At 42.9% G+C, this 23,401-nt stretch overlaps 1 protein-coding gene across 1 annotated transcript in view; it reads left to right on the top strand.

Moving 5' to 3' along the window:
- TYRO3 (TYRO3 protein tyrosine kinase) overlaps positions 1-23,401 on the top strand; it is a 312,942-nt gene that overhangs the window by 282,504 nt on the left and 7,037 nt on the right. The window contains exons 16-18 of the mRNA XM_077464521.1: positions 3,131-3,240; positions 20,821-20,980; positions 21,765-21,901. Coding sequence (XP_077320647.1) covers positions 3,131-3,240; positions 20,821-20,980; positions 21,765-21,901 — 407 coding nt within the window. The remainder of the gene's footprint in view (positions 1-3,130; positions 3,241-20,820; positions 20,981-21,764; positions 21,902-23,401) is intronic.

Genomic DNA, 23,401 nt, shown 5'->3' on the forward strand with positions numbered 1-23,401 from the left:
CCAATAGGATTTACACCTTGAGAGCATTCAATCTTAGACATGCTGATCCTGAAGATTTCAAAATCATCAAGAGACCGTTGCGTTATGTCTTTGAGTAAGTGCTTATAATATATAGTGATTGTGAGATTGCCAGGTGGTATGTAGTTGGTACCATTTAATATGGCACTGATTATGCTTACAAGAAGAAATATAGAACATTCTCCACTAGGAGGAATTCTCAACCAGGGTTCCTCCAGGGATAGCTAAGAGTTTCTAAAGCTGTGGCTAACTGACCTTCCATTTGATGGTGCCTGCATGGTTCCAGGTCCAACACCAGAACCAGAGACATTACTTCAAGGGTGTCATTTTGGCCACCTCTGCAAGGGTGGCATTCTTCTCACTTACTACCACCAATGTAAGGGGCATTTTCTAAATGAACTCCGATAGACTTATGTAATCAGGGGTTCCCTGAGACCTGAAAATTAGTTTAAGGGTTCCTCTGGGTTAAAAAGATTATGAAAAGCTGCTCTAGATAGATGCATGATTACCCAGTATAACGCTTGGTTTTGACTTTTCTTTTTGGCTGAGAGTGACACTGCTCAGAGCTCCATTCCTTGGAGAACATAGACTTGAGTTGTAAATTGGCCAGATTATTTGTGGTGGCGGAGGACTCATTTACAGGCTCTGCGTGAATCCTTCTCTGCCGCTTCAGGCTTGTTTGCAGTCGCACTAATTCTGTGTTAGTTGGCAGATTTAGCCACATGTTGTTTTTCTGATGCAAAGATAATTTAACTTGAACTTTTTATTTAGGATATGAAAAGTTTTTTTTTTTTTGCCTACCAACTCTTTTTAAACTTTTGAGGTTTAACAAACTCTGAGGGCTCTAATGGGAGAGGGTTGTGTCTGATAAGCATAATATGAAGTCCTTGTGCCTGCTGGGGACATAATCACATCTGGGTGTCGTGCATGAATGCAGATGCACACACTGTCAATCATTTAGAGCCTCCAGCTTGTCGCATTGATTGGAGAGGTTGTAGTCAAACGCCCTAAGGAAACATCACCATTGTTAAATAGTGTAATGTATTTTCAGAAAGAAGATATTTTGAGCTATAATTGCAGTGATTATCATCTTTTAACTTGATTCCTCTTCTGTATTAAAAATAGCAATTTGTAGATTAGCCACTAACTTGCAATCACTCGCAGCCTTTAACAACTGTAGAGATAAGATATCAGCTGCAAAAAGTGCATTGTTTTTAGTGAGCCAACTGACTTATAGACTTGCATTGTACGAAGGAGCAGTAGGACTGGTCATACACTAGTAGAATTTTAGCTGTAAGAACATCAGCAAAAACATTTTTTTCTGTAAGAACGTTCCTTCATTTTTCTAATCATTAGTAGGATCAAATAGACGTTCGTTAACCACAGCAAGGAGAAAATTTGATGGAGCAGGATGAAAATTGTTTCCTAAATGTATGAACTTCTATGAGTGAATGTGGTTTTCATTTTGGTCCATTCATTCCAAAATAAAATGTTAAAAGGGAACCAAATCTCAAACTATTTTAGAATGATGATCAAATGTTCAGAGAATTTTCATATAATTTTCCTAGTGTATATTCTGCCCAAGGCAAAACCATAGTGTCACGCTGCAAGGCAGGGGGAGCCATGTGCATGCAATGAGCAAGTGTTTGCCCTGATCACAATTTATACATAGAAACAAGGTTTAACACACATGGGTAACATTATTTACATCAAGCTGATCTCTTTTGCACATATATGTAAAATTTGATGAAAACACTATGTTGTCACTATATGTAAAAAAAAAAAAAAAAAATCTGTCTAAAGAAATAATTACTGTAATTTGCTTAAGGCTACTTTCTTACTAGCGATTAGGGCTGGTGTGAATAGTAGCAGCAGAAATCAGAGATTGCTGCTGTGGTTAGGTGAAACCACCAGCCCTGTTTACATTAATGACAGGTTGCCAGCAGCCGCAGCTATTCGCTGCTGTCCGCATAGCCATTTTTGTGCATCCTGCAGTACTCACCGCAGGTAATCGCTGGCTGTGTAGAGAGCCACGAACAGCTGTGGCCACCTGCAACGTGTCACACCTAGCCACTGAACGGGGCCGGCTGTCGCACCTAGCCACTGAGAGTCGCAGTAGGAATCTCCGATTCCTGCCGCTACTATTTCCACCTATCCTAATCGCCAGTGTAACTGTAGCCTAATGCGATTAATTCCTATGATCATCAAATCCATCTAGTGGCCATAATGTGGGATATTCGTGCTGTAGGTATTTCAGAAAAATACAGCATTATAGCCACTAGATGGAGCATACGATCAATAGAAATAAAAAGTAGGTAAATTACAGGGATTACTGATGACAGCTGTGTGAATGATTGAGACGTTCACCCAGCAATTTTTTTTTTCAAATAAACTCATATGTATTCCCTTTTATCTAAAGCTTCATGTACACTGGCCTACATTTACTGCAGCCATGGGAAAATGCAAATTGCAGCATATTTTTGCTGCAGTCTTGCCACGTTTTGTGTTTTCCAGTGGTCGGCACCCAAAAAGTTTCTATCCTGAATGCGATTCTTCTGCGTTCAGGAGGCGAAGGTTGAAGCTCTCCTAAACTCTGCTAAACGCCTATGTGTATATTGAAACCTAGGCTTTTATGGAGTTGAGTTTAGGTGCTCTTGGTGTTTATTGGCCAAAGCTCCTAAACTCAAGTTTAGGAGCTGGCAGTGTAGGCTAGTGTACATTAAGCCTTTAATGGGTCATACAAGCTAAGCATTTAACTAGTCACAGGACTTTAACATAATTATAGAAAAAACTAAGCTCAGTTACACATTTTTGAAAAAAAGATCTGAACCAGGAAAAAATCTTCAGCTTTTACTATGCAATTGGAGGTTTCTTTGCTCTGCAATATGTTGCACAATGTTAATGAGTTGACGGGAACTTAATATACTTTTTGAGGATGTTGGTTTCCAGACAACTACTATTCTTTTTTGCCATTGTAAGGAAAGTATGTAAAAGCGATAAGGTTATACGATTGATTTCAAGCTCTAGTCCCTTCAAAATAGATATACATTTTTTTTTTAATGTTGATAAATTGTATACATTCATTTACATTATTGTGTTTTCATTTGTACAGACTCTGCCTATACAGACATTAATAAGATTCATGATTGACATCTGTAGCGGAATGGAATATCTAAGTTCCAAAAATTTTATCCACCGGGACCTCGCCACCCGCAATTGCATGTAAGTACATAATTTATCGTTTATTTATGATGGTTTGTATTCTTATTGAGTTAATTGGTTTTCTTAGCCTTGGCAGCACAGACTTTACGGTTCAAAATTCATCTACAAATCACTTTACAAAGCTACACCTACCTGTTCTTTGATGCAACTTTACCCTCTAATCTGAAGTCTTCAGGCTTCCAATGACTTAAAGTCCACACAACAATAATGATTATTATTGGCGGAGGCTGGTGGGCAACATCATCCCTTATATACAGTATCTAACAAAAGTGGGTAAACCCCTCACATTTTTGTAAATATTTTATTATCCTGTGACAACACTGAAGAAATTACATTTTTCTACAATGTAAAGTAGTGAATGTACAGCTTGTATAACAATGTAAATTTGCTCTCCCCTCAAAATAACTCAACACACAGCCATTAATATCTAAGCTGCTGGCAACAAAAGTGAGTACACCCCTAAGTGAAAATGTCCAAATTGGGCCCAATTAGCCATTTTCCCTCCCCGGTGTCATGTGACTCGTGAGTGTTACAAGGTCTCAGGTGTGAATGGGGAGCAGGTGTGTTACATTTGGTTTTATCGCTCTCACTCTCTCATACTGGTCATGGGAAGTTCAACATGGCACCTCATGGCAAAAAACTCTTGAGAATCTGAAAAAAATAATTGCTGTTCTACATAAAGATGGCCTAGGCTATAAGAAAATTGCCAAGACCCTGAAACTAAGCTGCAGCATGGTGGCCATGACCATACAGCGCTTTAACAGGACAGGTTCCACTCAGAACAAGCCTCACCATGGTCAACCAAAGAAGTTGAGTACACATGCTCAGTGTCATATCCAGAGGTTGTCTTTGGGAAATAGACGTATGAGTGCTGCCAGCATTGCTGCAGAGGTTGAAGGGGTGGGGGGGGTCAGCCTGTCTCAGACCATACGCCGCACACTGCATCAAATTTGTCTGCATGGCTGTCGTCCCAGCAGGAAGCCTCTTCTAAAGATGATGCAAAAGAAAGCCCGCAAACAGTTTGCTGAAGACAAGCAGACTAAGGACATGGATTACTGGAACTACATCCTGTGGTCTGATGAGAGCAAGGTAAACTTATTTGGTACAGATGTTGCCAAGCGTGTGTGGCAGCAACCAGGTGAGGAAAACAAAGGCAAGTGTGTCTTGCCTACAGTCAATCATAGTGGTGGGAGTGTCATGGTCTGGGGCTGCATGAGTGCTGCCGGCACTGGGGAGCTATAGTTCATTGAGGGAACCATGAATGCCAATATGTACTGTGACATACTGAAGCAGAGCATGATCCCCTCCTTTCAGAGACTGGACCACAGGGCAGTTTTCCTAACATAATGAGCCCAAACACACCTCCAAGACGATCACTGCCTTGCTAAAGAAGCTGAGGGTAAAGGTGATGGACTGGCCAAGCATGTCTCCAGACCTAAACCCTATTGAGCATCTGTGGGGCATCCTCAAACGGAAGGTGGAGGAACGCAAGATCTCTAACATCCACCAGCTCCGTGATGTCATCATGGAGGAGTGGAAGGGGTCCCCAGTGGCAACCTGTGATGTTCCGGTGAACTCCATGCCCAAGAGGGTTAAGGCAGTGCTAGAAAATAATGGTGGCCGCACAAAATATTGACACTTTGGGCCCAATTTGTATATTTTCACATAGGGGTGTACTCACTTTTGTTGTCGGCGGTTTAGACATTAATGGCTGTGTGTTGATTTATTTTGAGGGGACAGCAAATTTACACTGTTATACAAGCTTTACACTTAGTACTTTACATTGTAGAAAAGTGTAATTTCTTCAGTGTTGTCACATGAAAAGATATAAAACTTTTACAAAAATGTGAGGGGTGTACTTACATTTGTGAGATACTGTATGTTGGATACCAGTGGCGACTGTTGGTATATTTTTTTTTTGCCCCACCCAATCGATCGCCAGGTCACCTCAAGCCAACCCGCCCATCTAGGTTGTGGCAGCTCTGGGTGGCGGGCGGTGGCTTCCCCTGCATCTCCTCCTCCCATGCATCACACCATTCATCTCCTCCCTCCTCTCCTCCATCCGTCTCCTCCCTTCTCTTCCTAGGCGGCCAATCGGATCACCTCTCCTTTCGGCCAATCGGGTGACTGGTCTCATGACCCGCTTCCTGATTGGCTGGGACTCATAAAAAAAGCGTGTTTTACTTATTGGCAGGGGAAAGGAAGAGTGCAACTTTTATGAAAATATATTCCTTAAAGCAGAACTTCACTGAAAATTAAAAGTTTTCATGCCGGAGTTCGACTTTAAAGCAAACCTATGCTCGCTGAAATTCCACAACGCTTTTCCTTTATGGTAACCCTTAGGTCATCAGCTGAGCCGGGAACAGATAGAACCCCACAAGGAGGAGATCAAAGAGGGGATAGAGAAAGAAAGCTTAGGAGTAAGAACAAAAAATCCTTACGAAGCTGTAGCTCAGGGGTGATGCTAATATATTCCTTGCAGCACTAACGACATATGGTGTTGTAAAGTACAGTTATTTAGTGTTGCAGAGATAAAAATATAGTGTTTGTTTCCTGAAGCTTGGGATATCTAAGGACCATATTTACTGAAATGTGGCTTTCCACAAGGCACCATATGGTGGCTCATTTGCACAGGCTCTTCTCTTCGCCTTCATTATGTCTGATACATATGGATGAAGCACAGTCACCTTGCTGCAATAAATTGATTCTTATACTCTGGGCTAGAATTTGCCTTTGTTTTGTTAGAGCCAATAAAAAAATAATAATAATTACCAACATATTCCAAAGATGTGGAATTGTGTGTAGGGAAAATATCATATCGCATAGGAAACTAGGCACAAATAGCATTTAAGAAGACTCCAATCTCCAGTCTGAGAAAAGCTGGCACAGGGACGCATGCCATGCTGATGACTGGAACAGCAAATGTTCGATGAAGAGCAGAGTGAGGAAATTTTCTGTTTCGAAGCCAGTAAAGTCATTAACCCCCGTTTGTATCTGTTGCCCAGAACCATGCTGTGCTAGGAGACCCAGCAAAAACAATGTACCTGAACCCTAAGCCCATCTAGATTATTTGATTATTCTGGAAGATTGTCAAGAACTGAGCTGTCCTTTGTTAGAGAATAATGAATGGCTCCAAAACTAAAATTAAAGGAGAACTGCAGGTGAATCAGGAAATTCAAAAATTCAAATAATGAATACTAAGAATAGCCGCATCTATCTGCTTTTTTTGTTTTCATTTTTTCTACTGGGAAGAAGACCAGTCTTGAAGTCAAATGCAAATAATGTCCCAATGAATGGGAAAAGCACCCACTGGTACAATGAATGGAAGCTTCGTTGACTGATGTCTACTGGTAGGTGCTCTTCACGGGTTTGGTGGCTTTTAGAACAGCCAATGGAACATTTGTGTGGGCCCCAGTAACCCTCTTTTAAAATTGAATTGAGAATTAAACATGAATATTTAAATACTAATAATGTAGCACTCTATCTACGTATCTACGACCTTTATGTTGTCCACATTTCAGTCTCTAAAGACTCAGAGAGAATGAATAGGAAGCAGTGTGTCTCATAAACAAAGTGTCTTATCTGCTTATTTCTTTCCTACACTTTAGTACAGCTCAGCTATTCCACTATTGGTATAATAATTAGTTCTAATTCGTTTTTTAAATAAGTTTTGGGGCTGGTTCACACCAGAAGAGCGGGAAAGGCCAGTTCCATGTGCGTTTTCTTGCAGCACACATTTCTCTGCGATCCTGGTGTGATCTGAGCTAAACTTTAGGTGAACAACTAAAAGAAAATGATGAACTACATTCTGTATACGGAAGTTGTTTTACCTACCAATAGATTTTTATGTCTGTCCATCAAGTCCTGAGATTTCCACAGGTCTACACTAAAGCCGCGTACACACGGGCGGACTGTCTGTCCAACTTAGCGGACAGTCCGCTCGTGTGTGGGCTTCAGCTGACTTTTTCAGCGTGCAGTCTGGCGGACTAAGTATTTCGGAATTTCCGTAATATTGTCCGTCCAACTTTGGTTTCAGCGGACAGTCCGCTCCTGAGTAGGCTAGTTGGACGGACTAAGTATGGCGCATGCTCAGAAAGGATTTACACGGCGGAAGGTTGCATTGCTGTGTATTGGACGTCCTATTTCTAGTCCCGTCGTACGTGCTGTACACGTCATCGCGCAAGCTTTCAACGGACTGTCTGTTCATCGTGTGTGGTCAAGTCCGTTCATTCAAAAGTAGGACGGACTGTCCGTCGGATTGTCTGACGGACTTAGTTGGCCAGACAGTCCGCCCGTGTGTACGCGGCTTAAGGCACAACTCCTCTTGTGAGACAGAAAACCAGATTTTTTTGTGCTGTAATCAAGTAATATTTAGAAGTCTTTGTTGCCCTTCTGTGACTGGACAGTGATATCGAAGCAGCTAACGGATGAGTCCAACTCTCTGTCAGTTTGATTGCGTCACTATCAGTTGATGTTCCCCGTTAGCACTGCAGCACATCTGATTGGCTCCTTGTGTTGCGTCTCCCTCTCTGTCTGGGTTTTTCTCTACGACTGTTTCGAGGGACTGATAGTGTGCTAAATTCAGGTACTTGCATTTAAAAAATACATTTAAATATGTATTAAAATAGACCCCCCCCCCCCCCCCCCCAACCTAAAAATTCCCTGTGTCTAATATTTTTTGATTACCTTACATTTAACTTTTGCACCTCATAAGGTCCCCTGGGAAGGCCACATGAGCGTTGCCTTCCGGTCCGGCGCATGCACTGTGTGAGCTGTGGATTGTTCAGTAAAAAAAACTGTTCCACAGCTTGTAAGCTGCATGCATAAAATCAGGCAAGGCATCATCAGTGGGCTATTTTAGGATAAGAATTTATTGATTTATTTTTTATTTTTTTTCCCCATAAAGATTGCATTGCTGCTGTCTGTGAAATTAAAGTGATGCTAAACACGCACTGTTTAATTTACCTTATCCCTTCTCTTTCTGTATGTGGATGATGGCACTGCAACTATTTTAATTAAACAAATAAAACAAAAGTTCCTTTTTTCCTAATCGATATACAGCTGTCACATGACCCAGATCTTTTCCCAGCCTGTCTGTAGGGAAAGGAGGAGCTTATAGTCCTCTGCTGCTGGTCACATGTTTAAAATAAAAAAACACTCTATGGAATAGAGAGTAGAAAAAAATATCAATAAGCTGTTTTAAATTGTTATATAAATACTTATTTGAAATCAAATCTTTGTTTTAATTTTTTGGGCAGTAATGTGGTATAGGTAGATTTCTGTCAGTCATAGGCTGCGTTACGCCCCTCCAGCCTGTGTCTTAGAATAACAAAGAGGTGAAAATTCCATCAATCAAGATGTAATATCCCACCCCCATTGTGTTTAGCTGGTTAGTGGGCATGGAGGAGGAGGGGGAAAGTGGGTTGAGGTTTACAACTGTGTATACACCCACATGTGTGACTCAATAGTCACATGGTCTGCTCAGATGTGATAGGGAGGAAATGTTTAGCATAGAAACTCACTGAAAACTGAGCATGGGCAGGAGCTGCCAACACTGCTCTGCAGAATCCCCTACTGCACTGGGGACATGAACGGAAGGGGGCGATAGAGAACAGTGGGATCAACCAGTTGTTGTTTTTTTCAGAATACAGATACAGAGTATGAACAGCATGTAATACACCATTTACTGATTTATTTATTTTTTGATGTGGGTTTAGTGACACTTTAAGGAAAGGATGGGTGGGCGGTTGGGGTCCACTTTATTGAATACAGAGCTGCATTCATTTTATATCTGCCTGGATTTCAGCTTTAAACGCCTTTTGCCAGTACATAAAGCAGTCAAATATACTATATATAGTACCGTATTTGTCGGCGTACAACACGTTTAGGAGGGAATTTTAAGGAAAAAAACTTTTAGGAGGGAAGTTAAAGAAGTTTAAGTAAAGAAAAAACTTACATTTAAATGCCCATCAATGCAGCATTATCAGTGTCCATCTGCAGCCTTGTCCATCATTGCAGTCTTGTCAGTGTCATTTGCAGACTTGTCAGTGTAGCCTTGCCGTTTAAAAATGGCGCTGCCGAGATACAGAGCCGGATGTCCTGTGTATCTGAGCAGCGCTCGGTAGCTCTCGGCCTTTCTCGGCGACTCTCGCCCATTCTCTGCGGCTTTCGGACTGCTCATGTAGGACTGCGAGAGCGGCCGAAAGCCACGAGAACGGCCGAGAGGCTAACAATCGGCAGGGGATTGGTGTATAACACGCACCCACAATTTTCCCCTGATTTTTATTTTCCCCTGATTTTAAGGGGAAAAGGGTGCGTGTTATACGCCGATAAATACGGTATATAAATATATAGCAGCACCCCTTGATAGCATGAATTTCTTTAGGCCACTTTCTCACAGCTGGTTAACTGCGGCCACTGGATTCTAGCGGCAAGAATCAGGAGAATCTTGGGGCTGGAATGACTGGGGAATGCGATTAGAAGCAGCCACACAGCGGACTAACAGTGGCCGCTGCAGTTCGCATTGTGACTACAGGCTTGGACATCTGTCTAGGGCCGCTGATAGGCCAGTACAACTGGCCCTGCTGTACCGGGTCTGACCAGCAGGGGGGCCCGGGCAACCTGAACTGCAATGTAAATTTTTAATGAAAAAAAAAAAAGATTCTCCTCCACTGATCATCGTCCGCACTACAGCGCATATCCTATGGTGTTGCGGAGTGATATTCCTCTCTCTCTCTCCGCGTGAGAAGTAGCAGAGTGAGAGGCGAGCAGAGAGTGCAGGGGCCGGGCGATCGAGCGATTGTGGACACTCAGGAAGAGGGAGAAAGTGATCTCTGCTGGGGCCAAGGCAGCTGAGCTAACAATTACACAGGTGAGGTGTATGCTTGCTTGGGGGGAGGGGGGGCTTGAAGTTCAACATCTACTACTACTCTGCAATACATACCCTGCCAATACTCTGCCAATACTCTGCAATACTTACCCTGCCAATACAATAAGTCCCGGCCAGCGCATCCTATTATGGTGTTGCGGAGTGATATTCCCCTCTCTCTCTCTCTCCATGTGAGAAGAAGTAGCAGAGAGAGCAGGGGCCGGGCAATCAAGATATTGTGGACACTCAAGAAGGGGGAGGAAGTGATCTCTGCTGGGGCCAAGGCAGCTGAGCTAACAATTACGCAGGTGAGGTGTATGCTTGCTTGGGGGGGGGGAGGGGGGCTTGAAGTTCAACATCTACTACTACTCTGCAATACATACCCTGCCAATACCCTGCCAATGCTCTGGAATACTTACCCTGCCAATACCCTGCCAATACACCTGAAAACTATCTACAGTAAACTATCTTTAACAAGACCTGGCTTGTTGTTTTTTTCAACCTTAGTCATTTGTTTAATCTCCCTAATTTTTTCTAAATACCATTTTATTTATTCATTAATGGTTTGTATTACATATAGATATTAACGAGGTCTGTTCTCATCTGAAAACAGTATTTCTTTTGGATAATCAAACCTATAACTGGCTGGAGAAAAACAAATATCACTTGTAGACAAACCTACACTTTGTTTCAAGGCGGGGTCTGGGGAGGGGCAATGGGTGGGGCCAGGGGTGGGGCTGAAGGAGGGACCAGGGGCGGGGCCAGGGTGGAGCTGAAGGGGCCCCATCAGGTAGGCTGTACGGGGCCCCATGATTTCTATCAGCGGCCCTGCATCTGTCCCTAGCCACATGTACCTGATTTGTGTGTGGTTACAGACGAACAGCAGTGGCTGCTGTCAGCCTGCCATTAGTTTAAATAAGCTGATCGCATGCAATGGTCTTTCCAGCCACAAGAATCACTGATTCTTGCTGCTGGTAACCCGCGAAAGAGGCACAACAAGTCATGAGGTAGATTTGTGATCAGCTAGTGACATTTCCTAAAATACATGTTTAGAACTATTTGCCAACCACCTAATGGAAGTTAACATCAGGCTTGAAGTAGGCGTGTCTTTTTTTGTAAGCACAGCAAAGAGATACATTTTAGACCTAAAATGAGCATGAAGCTGGAAAAAACAGCTGGTAATCCTCAGTTCAAGAAAAAGCAGGGAGCAATAGAAGTAGCATGACAACACAAACGTTTTCAAACTTCTTATATTGTACAGCCACATGACAAAGCAGGGGTGGCTAAATGACATTGCAATATGGTACATAACTGGACACGCTCCCTTTTATTTCTTTTTGTGCAGCGAAAATAGTTTCCGTATACCCACTTGACCTCTGGAAGATTTATTCCTCCACCTGACAAACCCGTTTTTGGTAATTCGGCTTTGCGTTATATTAACTGACAATTGCGTAGTCAGTCATGCAACACTGTACTCAAATAAAATGTATCTAGAGCTTTCTTTTGGTGGCATTTGATCACCTCTGCAGTTTTAATTTGTGGATCAGTGTTTCTGCTTTAGAGGAACACAGGATCCATGCCTTCTGAACTGACAGAATGACAATCTGCCTTGTTTACATAGGCAGACTGCCATTCTGGCAGTGTACTGAACGATCAGCGGGTGCCAGTGGACATCGGGTCCACAGGACCCGCCGATCAGCTCTCGCTGTGAAAAATCCCAAAAGGAGTGAGCCACCAGTGGTGCGCACTCGCGCTGATATCCGGAAGTGCAGGATCACGTATATATGTGCGTGATCCTGCACAGCACGGCCTCCATGTAGAAGTAAATCTGCTAAGGGGTAGTCAGCAATTGTACTTAACTTATTGGCTGCAATTGCCCTTTAAAACTGACATATTTAAATTATAAATTCTCGTTTTGACTTTCTATCACCAATGTATTTCATAAATCCTTGCAGCTGCTCATCGTGTCACCCGAGAGACACCTGAATGTTAAATAGATATTAAGTGACTTGATAATCTTCCCAGAGTGTTCAGTTCCTTTGTTCACTTAGCTCAGTTACTGCGCAGCCTCCTGGAATCTAGGACACATACTCGCACAATATTGTTAAAGGCCAATTAGAGGGGGTGGCAGTTGAATTTAAATGGGAGCCCCTCACAAATGTTCCCTGCCAAAAGACTGGGAAAGCTAAATTTCATTGCTTAACTAAATTTACAATTTCCAATGCAGTAGGAGTCTGAGGCCAATAAAGCAGATGGTTTTCTTTTTCCTTTCCTTCCCAAGAGTATGAAGGACCTAGCAAGTATAAGACGTCCTTGTGTTGAGGGTAGGAATTTTTTTTTGCGGCCTTCTGCCTGGACATTATACTGACCCGTTCCCGCAAAAATACAATAAAAGTGGACAGTATGGTAAAGGACTCCCAATTAATGTTTTTACATTCCAGATGATAATAAAGACAATACTGGGCAGAGCTGACAACCTTGAAAGGGGTCCTCTGCTCACTGAGCAGATAGGGTAAGTCAGGATTATCAGGTAGGAAGATGGGTTATTGCAATTAGAGGGAGTGGTAGGGGCTGACAAAAAAGGAAGGCCAGCCCTGGGTTTGAGCAGGGCTGGCCTTCCTTTTTTGTGATGGAGCATTGGAGCATGTGTCAGAGCATTAGAGCAACGGCATCCTAGTACATTTTGACAGATGGAGGCACTAAACATTGTGAGTGCATATTCTAAAGTCAAATTTTTTTTTTTAATCTAAATGCATTCTATGCAGCAGCCCCTTTCAGCCCCTCTAAACCCTTGTACACACGGTTGGAGATTCTGACGGAATGTGTCCTATCGGACCGTTTTTGTCGGATATTCCGACTGTGTGTCGTCTCCATCGGACTGTTTCCGTCGGAATATCCGACGGACCAACTTTACCAACTTGCCGGTAAAATTTTCCGACAAAATGCTCCGATCGGACATACACCGATCATGTGTAGCCTACTCCGACGGACAAAGTGCCACGCATGCTCAGATCAAATTCCTAGACCAAAGCTATTGGCTACTAGCCTGAACGTAGTCCCGTCGTAACGAAATAACGTCCGACAACTTAGTCCGACCGTGTGTATGCAACATCGCTTGTGGACCTCTTCTGGAATAAATCCGTCGGAATTACTCAGACGGATTTGGTTGTCGGAATCTCCGACCGTGTGTACAAGGGCTAATACTTACCTGTCTCGGCTGCCCAGGACTCCCCTCCTCATTGGCTGAAACAGCAGTGCGGCGCCACTGACTCCTGCTGCTGTCAATCAAAGTCAGTCAGCCAATGAGGAGAGAAAGGGCCCGGGCCGCAGCTCTGTGTCTGAATGAACACATGGAGCTTCAGCTCAGCTCAGGTGCATCCATAGCAAGCTGCTTGCTGTGAGGGCACCTGTCAGGAGGGAGGGGCCAGGAGAGCCGAAGAGGAACCCGAGAAGAGTTATGACAGGTACGCATGATCGGAATTTCAGCCAGTAAAAGACATGAGAGATTTTCATCGGAAAATGCAACCGCGTGTAGGCTCCATCGGAATTTAGCTGGTCGAATTCCCGCCATGAGAGCATGTTCTCAATTTTTCCATTGGAAATTCCGATCGTCTGTAGCAATTCTAATGCGCAAAATTCCTACGCATGCTCGGAAACAATTTGACGCATTGACCTTGATTTCTTCTCGGCTTGTCGTAGTGTTGTATATCACCGCATTCTTGATGATCGGAATTTGGTGTGACCACGTGTAGGCAAGACAGCTTGAGCAGAATTCCTTCGGGAAAACCATCAGAGCTTTTTGCTACCATAATTCCGATTGTGTGTGTACGCGGCATAAGAACCAGGATGCCCTATGCAAATCCACTGCACAGATCAGGTAAGTATAACATGTTTATTATTTTTAACAAAAAACTTTACAATCACTTAACGATTATGTGGGGAATGCTTTTAATAAATGGCATTGTGTAATGAGATCTTTTGGGTTCCTTTCTCGTGTGTGGAATATTGTGGGGCAGTGGATGGTGATTTACTTTGAGAGGCTGACCAAAGATCTTAATCGCAATTTGACATACCTCAATATGTACTTGAGATCAACAAGTTGCAATGAGTTCAGTCCTAGAAGGGAACGAGAGTAGTGACAGGCACAAGCATTTTTTTCTTTTCATTACGGAGCACAGTCACTTTATGTTTAAGAATTGGAGCACTTTATTTAAAGCAATTTGCATTTGTATGGACTGTTAGCACGTTAATGTTGTATCCTATGAACATGGCCGGATTAAGAGCATCATGGGCCTGGGGCTGATGATTTTGGTGGGCTTTTTTATAGAAACAAATAAAATGAAAATGCAATCAAGTAGAAAGGGGGATGAGGGAGAAAGAAGGGGTGGGGGAGTGAGAGAGAAGCAGAGATGAGAGCAAGGGGGTGAGAGACAGAGTGCCTTTGGGTAGATTTAGTAGGGTAGTAATGTGGCGGGCATAGCATGCCATGGTGAAATGTGCGTGGAGCCACATTGTGGTAAGCGTGGGAGTGGCTTCCCCTACACGTGATACATGGGAACGTGCGTGCTCTGTCACATCTAGCTTGATGTGAATGGAGTCTTACACTTACCAACCATGTAACAGGGGTATTTACTATGACAGACCCTTCTCTGCCTCTCTACTTATCTCTGCATCTTTAGCGACCTTGTCTCAGTACACCTATGCATTCTAAATCTCACTGCTAACCTCCGCACCCCAAACCATCCCCTGCCCCCTCTCCTCTCTGCTTAACTCCATGCCTCTGCTCATCTTTCACCCCAGTCCCCCCTGCACGCCCCTTCTTTGGTCATGTTTGCCCTGCAAACTGTAATCCCTTCTCTGTTTACCTCTAGAACCCCCCCCCCCCCCCCCCCCCATCTATCCATCGTCCATCTATCTGCACGCCTTTGCAGTACAGGCCGATGGCAATTCATATATCAATGACATGATATCAACACATTTTAATGTCACCAAGATTTACATATCAATGCCGTCGCAATTTCTATATCGGTCATGTGTAAGCTGCACACAGAGAAGGGCTGTGCATCATTAGTGATTCGCTCACACCACTGGGCTGGGCCTATCTTAAGGAAGGGGCCTGAAGCTGCAGCTCCAATAGCCCCTTGTTAATCCAGCCCTGCCTATGACTTGTGGCACTGTATAGAGTGTAGGGGTAGGGTTGCCACCTGTCCTGGATTCACCCGGACAGTTCGGGTTTGGAATCATGTGTCCGGGTTTCAGACTGCTTGAAACCAGGACACATTATTCAGACAGGGCTATGGCTTCCCAGCAGGGTTGCTGGCTGCAGTTGTCTAAGCTGAGAATGTCCGTTACACTCTTTCATGCTGCCCAAAGCCAGCACTAACAATCTCCCAACACACATACAGATGGGAGAAGAGAGAGGGCTTGATCTGCACCTCTTCCTCCTGGTCTTACCCCTCTGGATCTGCCCACACTCCTTAGAAAAGAAAAGTGCGGGCTGGAAATTTTAAGTTTAGCAGCCTCTGGATGAGAGGTGCTGACTGCCAATGGGGTAAGTGAGCTCACCAACCATCCCTGTCTGTGACTGAAGTCTCCCCCCTAAATCAGAATAAATCAGAGTTCTCAAAGCACCCTTTACACCAGAGGCCACAGTGTTCCCCCCTCCAATCAGGGTCCTTTACATACATCAGAGTTCTTAGTGTTCCCCCTTAAATCCGGGTTCCCAGAGCATTCCTTATGTCAGAGTCCCCAGAGTCCTCCCTTACATCAGAGTCTGCAGAGTCCCCCCTTACAGTGAAAGGGAACTCTGTGAGTTTAGATGTAAAAGGGAACTCTGTGGACGCTGATGTAAAGGGGGACTTGTTATTAACTTCATATGATTAGAAATGTTATTTAATAGCAAAATACATGAATAGGTTATACTACAAAAAAGAAAAAAAAATAGCCGTCTGCCGCTAAAGTGTTCGGGGGCAGTGCAAATATCTTTATTGGTGATTTCATACGTTTATTTTATTGCAGAAGACTGCCTGTTCGGAAGTTTTATGTGTAATTTTTCTGCTTTCAGAAAACGTTTGCATTAACATAAACCTCCTAAGTATTCATATAAGCATGATCCAGAACTAAACTGTTGGCTAGCAAATTGACATCTCCTGTATGATAGTGCTGCTCAGGTGATAAACTATTCATATGCTTATTTACGTATGACGTCTTCTCAATTTTTCATTAAAAAAGCAAATGAAATGTCTTCTAGCCGTGTGTGACAGTTTTCTTCTGTTAGCTAAAGCTATTTTTACCTTGTTGTCTGGAAACCTCTATTTTTTCCCATGCTAAGCTGCAGCCGCTGCCATAAGAAAACTGTGGGTTTTCTTTTTTTTTTTTTTTTTTACTTTTTAAAATAGTTTACACTGGTTAGTATACTGTTGCCTGGCAACCACTCAGCTCAGTGTCTGTGGGCGAGCACTAAGCATCCCTTCCTTGTATACTTCAAGTAGTAAGTAACAGATTAGGGAAGTGCTAGTTTCACTGGGTAAATTTACCATTACTGTATGTGTGTGTGTAAGCGGACCTCCAGGCACATGGACAAAAACCAGAAGCAACAAAGATGTAAATTCTTTAAAAATATAGAATTAAAACTGAAACTCAAAAACAAACATTTATTATATTGCAGCTTACCAATTCTTAGATGTGGTGGCTGCATTCGTTTTCTTTTTCAGGCTTTGTTTGCCTTATTTTTATCTGGTGATCTGGCCAGTAAGTCTGTTGTTTTTCAAAAGAACAAGCTTTCCTGCAGATTTACTTGTTAGAGAGATGAAAAACAAACCATTTGCCACTGGCACGGGTGCTTATATTAAAGTGGTTGTTAACCCACTGTTAGAACTTTATATAATCCTGTTTGTTTCCTAATGCTAGGTGCTCCTGTCTCTGTGTTTTATAAAAAAATAAATTAAAAAAAAGCCAGCTATACCTGATTTCAGAGCACTGCTCAGTGCTCACATGACTGGCCGGCTCTCTCCTCTCTCTATCTGACAACTGCAGCAGGCGGGGCCAAGATTCCTGATTCCCCCGCCAGAGGAGAGAGCCGGCCGGTCACGTAAGCGCTTTGAAATCAGGTATAGCCTGCATTTTATTTTTATTTTTTATAAAGCACAGCCAGGAGCACCTAGCATTAGGAAACAAACAGGACTATATAAGACATAAAATGTTGTTTCAGCAGCAGAAGGGGAGAGGGCAGGCACTGACACATAGCAGACAGGCAGGGAGGAGAGTACAGGAGAGCTGTGGCTGATGAAGGCACGTAAAATGGCCATGGTGTCCTGGCTCAGCAGCCATGATAAACCATGGACAGTTTACAATGGGGAGGGCAGAACCAGGGAGGATCAGTCGGGTTTTTAGGGGTAACAAATGCTTTAAGAATTATTTATGTAAAACCTTTATCCCAAAAGAAAAACAGTTGATGTAATGGCTTATAAAGTGTGAGCTGGAGCTTGGCTTCAATTTATTAGTGTATTTAAATTTGCAAGTACATCTGAGACTCCCCTCCCCCCAGACTGACAATGCTGCTGTCCAAAGGTGCCCCCTGTTCTCCTTCATCCAGAGCAATGGCGCTCTAATACAGGAGGTGTGTTACTGGCCAGATAACAAGGGGGGAAACAGAGGGGAAAAAAACCTTAACAAGAAAATGAATGTAGCCACATCTAATGATTGGTAAGCTGCAAGACGTTACATTTTTAGTTTGTGGCTTAATACTGCTTGAAAACCAGAACGATATAAAGGACACAAATTGGTGCAGTTCTGTAATCATTAGGCCCCTTTCAAATCTAGGTGGTTTTCAGGCGCTACATCGCTACAAATAGTGCCTGTTTACGCCTGAAAAAACCGGCCCCTTTCACTCCAGTGTGAAAGCCGGAGGGCTTTCACACCGGAGCGGTGCACTGGCAGGATGGTGAAAAAAGTACTGCTAGCCCCATCCTTGGAGCAGTGTATTCACTACTCCTACCCATTGAAATCAATGGGGCAACGTGGCTATACCGCCGGCAAAGCGCCGCTGCAGCAGCGCTTTGCGGGCGGTTTTAACCCCCCCTAGCGGTCGCATACCACCGCTAAAACGACGAAAAAGCGCCGCTGATTATCTCCCAGCCTGACACAAGTGATTTATGCTGATAACAGAGGAAGGAAGCACCAGAGAGAAAGGACAACTAGAGCTTTTCGAGAGAGACAAGTTAAACACTACAGATTTAGGTGCTTAGTTCAAATTTCATGACTGAGGTTTACAACCACCTCAGTGGAATTCCGTCCTAACCCTAACCACTTTTGAAACTGTCCCCTCTCCCTCCTAATTCCTCTGCTTACTAACTTGTGTAAGAAAAATGTATACACCTATTTTCAGGCCTCTTTGGTCCGGTCACGTGATCTCCCGTGTCTGCAAGTTGCAGGGGAGAGGAGGAAGTGCCAACAATGGCTAGTAAAGCCTGAAGAGGTGACATCGCCCATATTCTCCAATGGCCCATCCATTTTTGGTGTTCTCCCCTCTACCCTGCAGCCTCACTGGCTGTGAACAGGGGAGCGGCATTACGTGACCGGACCAGAGCGAAATGAAAAGAAGGTAAGTATATACATATTTTACACACAAGTTAGTTAGCATAGGTGTTAGGATGAGGGAGGGGACAGTTTTAACATTAGGTGATATTAAAGTCTTGTATTTTCTTATTAAATATTAAAAATAACAAACATGTTAAACTTACCTGCTCTGTGCAGTGATCTTTCACAGAGCAGCCCAGAGCCTCCTCCCGGGTCCCTCACCGGCGCTGCTGGCCCCTCCCTCCCACAGCAAGCAGCATGCTATCAGGGCACCCGAGCTGAGCCGCTGCTCTGTTTGTGCTCTGCATTCAGACATGGAGCCATGGCTCGGCACTGCCCCTCTCTCTACTCATTGGCTCATTGATAGACAGCAGTGGGAGCCAATGGCACCCAATTGATTCCACTGACACCAACAATGGGGCACATTTCCTCCCACTGACACCAATGACAAGGCATTATTCCTTCCCTTAATACCAATGATAGAGCACTACTCCTCTCACTAATACCAATGATGGACCCAGGGCCTGACTGGCCCCTCAGAGTCTGAAGAACAGTAAACTGGCCCATGTTTGGGAAGTTTGGACACCCCTGCCATATACAACAGAATGCAAAGTGTGATAGGGAGAGCTATCGCCAGTAGCCAATCAGCTTTTTCCACAGTGTACCATGTGATGACAGTGATTGAACTTTTTGTGTTTAATTGAACAGCACTTTATTTACATTGACAACTATAAGCAAACGGAGGGTGTGCAGTTTACTTTAGGACTATAGTTTAGGTAATTAGCATGTCATTTTCAGATGGAAAATAATTTGAACATGCTGACAGGAGGAGGGAAGGAATAACCTGCCGTGTTGCCGCTGTTCCCTCACTGTTCAATCGGCAAGTTGGGATTATGCTCTTGATCTATCTCTGTTTCGGAGGAGGTCAGGAACCTGGCTGTACTGTGTAGGTCACAAGATTGAATACAATAAATAACAAACGTTTATAGTTCCCACTATTTTGCATTTTTAATTGTGTTTAGCTGCTTTTTTTTTTTTTTACAGGGAAGACATAGGGATGGGTAAATAGGGATAATAAAGGAGTATGATCTGTGGCTCTGTTGAGCCATACCTTCTGGTCCAAAGCCCAACGCCACTGGGAAATGGTTTTCCAAATGTTATGTATTTCATAAACCCCCTGTAATTCTATGTGTATATATATATTTGGGAAAACATCAGTCAAAAACTGGTTAACCTTTTTTCTTACAAGATGCCTCATTTCAACAACTTGGGGGATGTTTTACTAGAACTGGTGCACTCAGAATCTGGTGCATCTGTACATGGTAGCCAATCAGCTTTTAAATTCAGCTTGTTCAATTCAGCTTTGGCAATAAAACCTAGAAGCTGATTGGTTTCAGTGCAGAGTTGCACCACATTTTGCACTGTCCAGCTTTAGCAAATACCCCCCCCCCCCCCCAAGTGTCATCACATTAAGGCTTCCTTCTCCTCATTTCTATATTTACATTGAAATGCTGGTCAACCCCCCCCCCCCTTTTTTTTTTCTGTAATCATATCCTTCTACCTCTCTGCCCCTCTTTCCTCCAGTTATAGGTGGGAACCATCCCAGCTTCTTGGCGGTGAAGAGAGGTATACCCTCCATCACCTTCTGGAGGTGGACGGCAGTATTCCCAATTTGTTTTTTTAAATATTATATTTAGTGTTCCAGGTTCAGGTGGACCCTACTTTCCTCACGCACCTTAAAGTAGGGCCAAGGCTCTTTTGGGGCTACCTCTCTGGTAGGTCAGAGGAGTGTACTTCATTCTGCACTCCTATGACCCATATTGAGCCAACAGCGGCCTAAAGTCTGCTAATGACGGATGTCAGTCAGCCAGTCCAGACTCTACAGGACACCCAGATGCCTAGCCAGCAGCTGGCTTAGCCGCGCAGCATGCTGTGAGGCTGAAAAATGTAAAATCTTGCAGCTTAACAGTCCATAGATGTGTGCAGGCTGATTTTTGTTTCCTTTTTTAAGGCTAATAATATTTTCAGAAAATACCTGTTCATTATGCCAGAAATGCAGTGTTCAACACGTGATGACTTGAACAGACGTGATGAAATGCAGTATGCAATGGCTGTTTCTGTTTCTCCTCTCACAGGTTACATGAGGACATGACAGTGTGTGTTGCAGACTTTGGTCTTTCAAAGAAAATCTACAGTGGGGACTACTACCGTCAAGGGTGTGCATCTAAGCTTCCAGTCAAGTGGCTGGCACTGGAGAGCCTGGCAGACAATGTTTACACCGCGTACAGTGATGTGGTGGGTGCTTTTTGTTGCAAATCTATCAAAATCAATCTACATTCTGTAGAACCCTGGGATGTCTGCGTTCTCTGCCTGATTTTTTAACATGCACAAGTGTATCTACAGTGCATCCGGAAAGTATTAACAGGATTAAATTCATTATTTTCTTTATTTTTAGTTTTTTATTGTTTTTTTGTTTTTTTTTTAAATAAATTTGCAAAGATATTAAATAAACTTCTTTCACATTGTCATTATGGGGTATTGTTTGTAGAATTTTGAGGAAACTAATGAATTTAATCCATTTTGGAACAAGGCTGTAGGCTTTGTCCAGGTACACAGGAGATATAAATAATTGCTTTTATTGACTATGGATATCCATTTTACTTTGTCGTTTGTGGATGTGAAGGTCAGATTGTTTTTGACTTTTTTTTTTTTGAGTAAAGTTATTCATTAATTAAAATGTATTAATCATATTTAAATTGCTGCTACTATAACTATATGCATCATTTATTTATATTGTCTTCCCTCAATCCTCATTTAGCTTAAAAAATGATAGTTTAAAAAAAAAATACCCCATTATACCCACAAGATGGCAATGTGCAAGGAGTATGAGTTTGAGGTAGTGTGGACATTGAAAAAACAAGCAAATATAAAATATTTTCCTGGTCTTTGTAAAATATTCCCTAGTATGGGTTAGGTCTAGGTTTGCTTTAACACAGTGGATTCTAATTTATGTACATCATTTGTTTTCCTATTATACAAAAGCAATTGTCATTGTAACTAAAATGTTTCAATCTTTTAGTGGGCATTTGGCATCACCCTCTGGGAAATAGTGACCCTGGGACAGACACCCTATGCTGGCATTGAAAACTCTGAAATCTACAGCTACCTCATTGCTGGGAATAGATTGAAGCAGCCGCCGGACTGTCTGGATGAGCTGTAAGTAAAGTGTTTACCTGTGTCACATTCTGTGGACGTTGAAACCTGAAAATGCTGTGCTATTTTTTTACTTTTTAAGATTTTTCTGCGAGAGATCTGAAGATGAGTAAAAAATAGGACCTAATAACAGCATCTGCTGTACACTTAGTGTGGATTCTCCATCTTATTAAAAGTGAATGTATTTACATTGTACTGGGTAGGAGAGATTGCAGGAAATTGGCTGTGAAATAAAAAAAATACAAGCAATTAAAGAGCTGCAAACACTATGGATATCATTGGTGATTTTTTTTTTTGTACATGAGGTCAGTAGCTTTATGCAGTTCTGTTATATACTTGGCAGCCCTACAAGGACATCAAGAACATTTTGATGTGTATTTGTTTTTCCAGTAGAAACAATACTTCTGTAAAAAAAAAAAAAATGAATGTAAAGCACAAAATAGTGTGCATTTTTCATGCAGATTCCATCACAGGACTTTTGACAAAATACTTGCAAGGCTACATAACAATGGGTGTGACCAGTGCCATTTATTATAAATACAGTACAGTATATCACAAAAGTGAGTACACCCCTCACATTTTGTCAATATTTTATTTTATCTTTTCATGTGACAACACTGAAGAAATGACACTTTACTACAATCTAAAGTTGTAAGTGCACAGCTTGTGTGGCAGTGTATTGTTGCTGTCCACTCAAAAAAACTCAACACACAGCCATTAATGTCTAAAATACTGGCATATAAGTGAGTACACCCCTAAGTGAAAATGTCCAAATTGAGCCTAATTAGCCATTTTATCTCCCCGGTGTAATGTGACTCATTAGTGTTACAAGGTCTCAGGTGTAAATGGGGAGCAGGTGTGTTAAATTTGGTGTTATCGCTCTCGCTCTCTCGTACTAGTCACTTGAAGTTCAACATGGCACCTCATGGCAAAGAACTCTCTGAGAATCTGAAAAAAAAGAATTGTTGCTCTACATAAAGATGGCCTTGGCTCTAAGAAGATTGCCAAGACCTTAAAACTGAGCTGCAGCACGGCGGCCAAGACCATACATCGGTTTTCCACATTTCGAACAGGCCTTGCCATGGTAGACCAAAGAAGTTGAGCGCACGTGCTCAGCATCATATCCAGAGGTTATCTTTGGGAAATAGACATATAGCTGCTGCCAGCATTGCTGCAGAGGTTGAATGGATGGGGGGGTCAGTCTGTCAGTGCTCAGACCATACGCTGCACACTGCATCAAATTGGTCTGCATGGCTGTCATCCCAGAAGGAAGCCTCTTCTAAAGATGATGCACAAGAAAGCCTGCAAACAGTTTGCTGAAGATAAGTAGACTAAGGACATGGATTACTGGACCTATGTTCGGTGGTCTGATGAGACCAAGATAAACTTATTTGGTTCAGATGGTGTCAAGCGTGTGTGGCGGCAACCAGGTGAGGAGTACAAAGACAAGTGTCTTGGCTACAGTCAAGCATTGTGGTGGGTGTGTCATGATCTGGGGCTGCA

The sequence above is a fragment of the Lithobates pipiens genome, unplaced genomic scaffold, assembly GCF_037356315.1.
Source record: "Lithobates pipiens isolate NorthernLeopardFrog02 unplaced genomic scaffold, aLitPip1_a1.2 Scaffold_30, whole genome shotgun sequence".
NCBI lineage: Eukaryota > Metazoa > Chordata > Amphibia > Anura > Ranidae > Lithobates > Lithobates pipiens.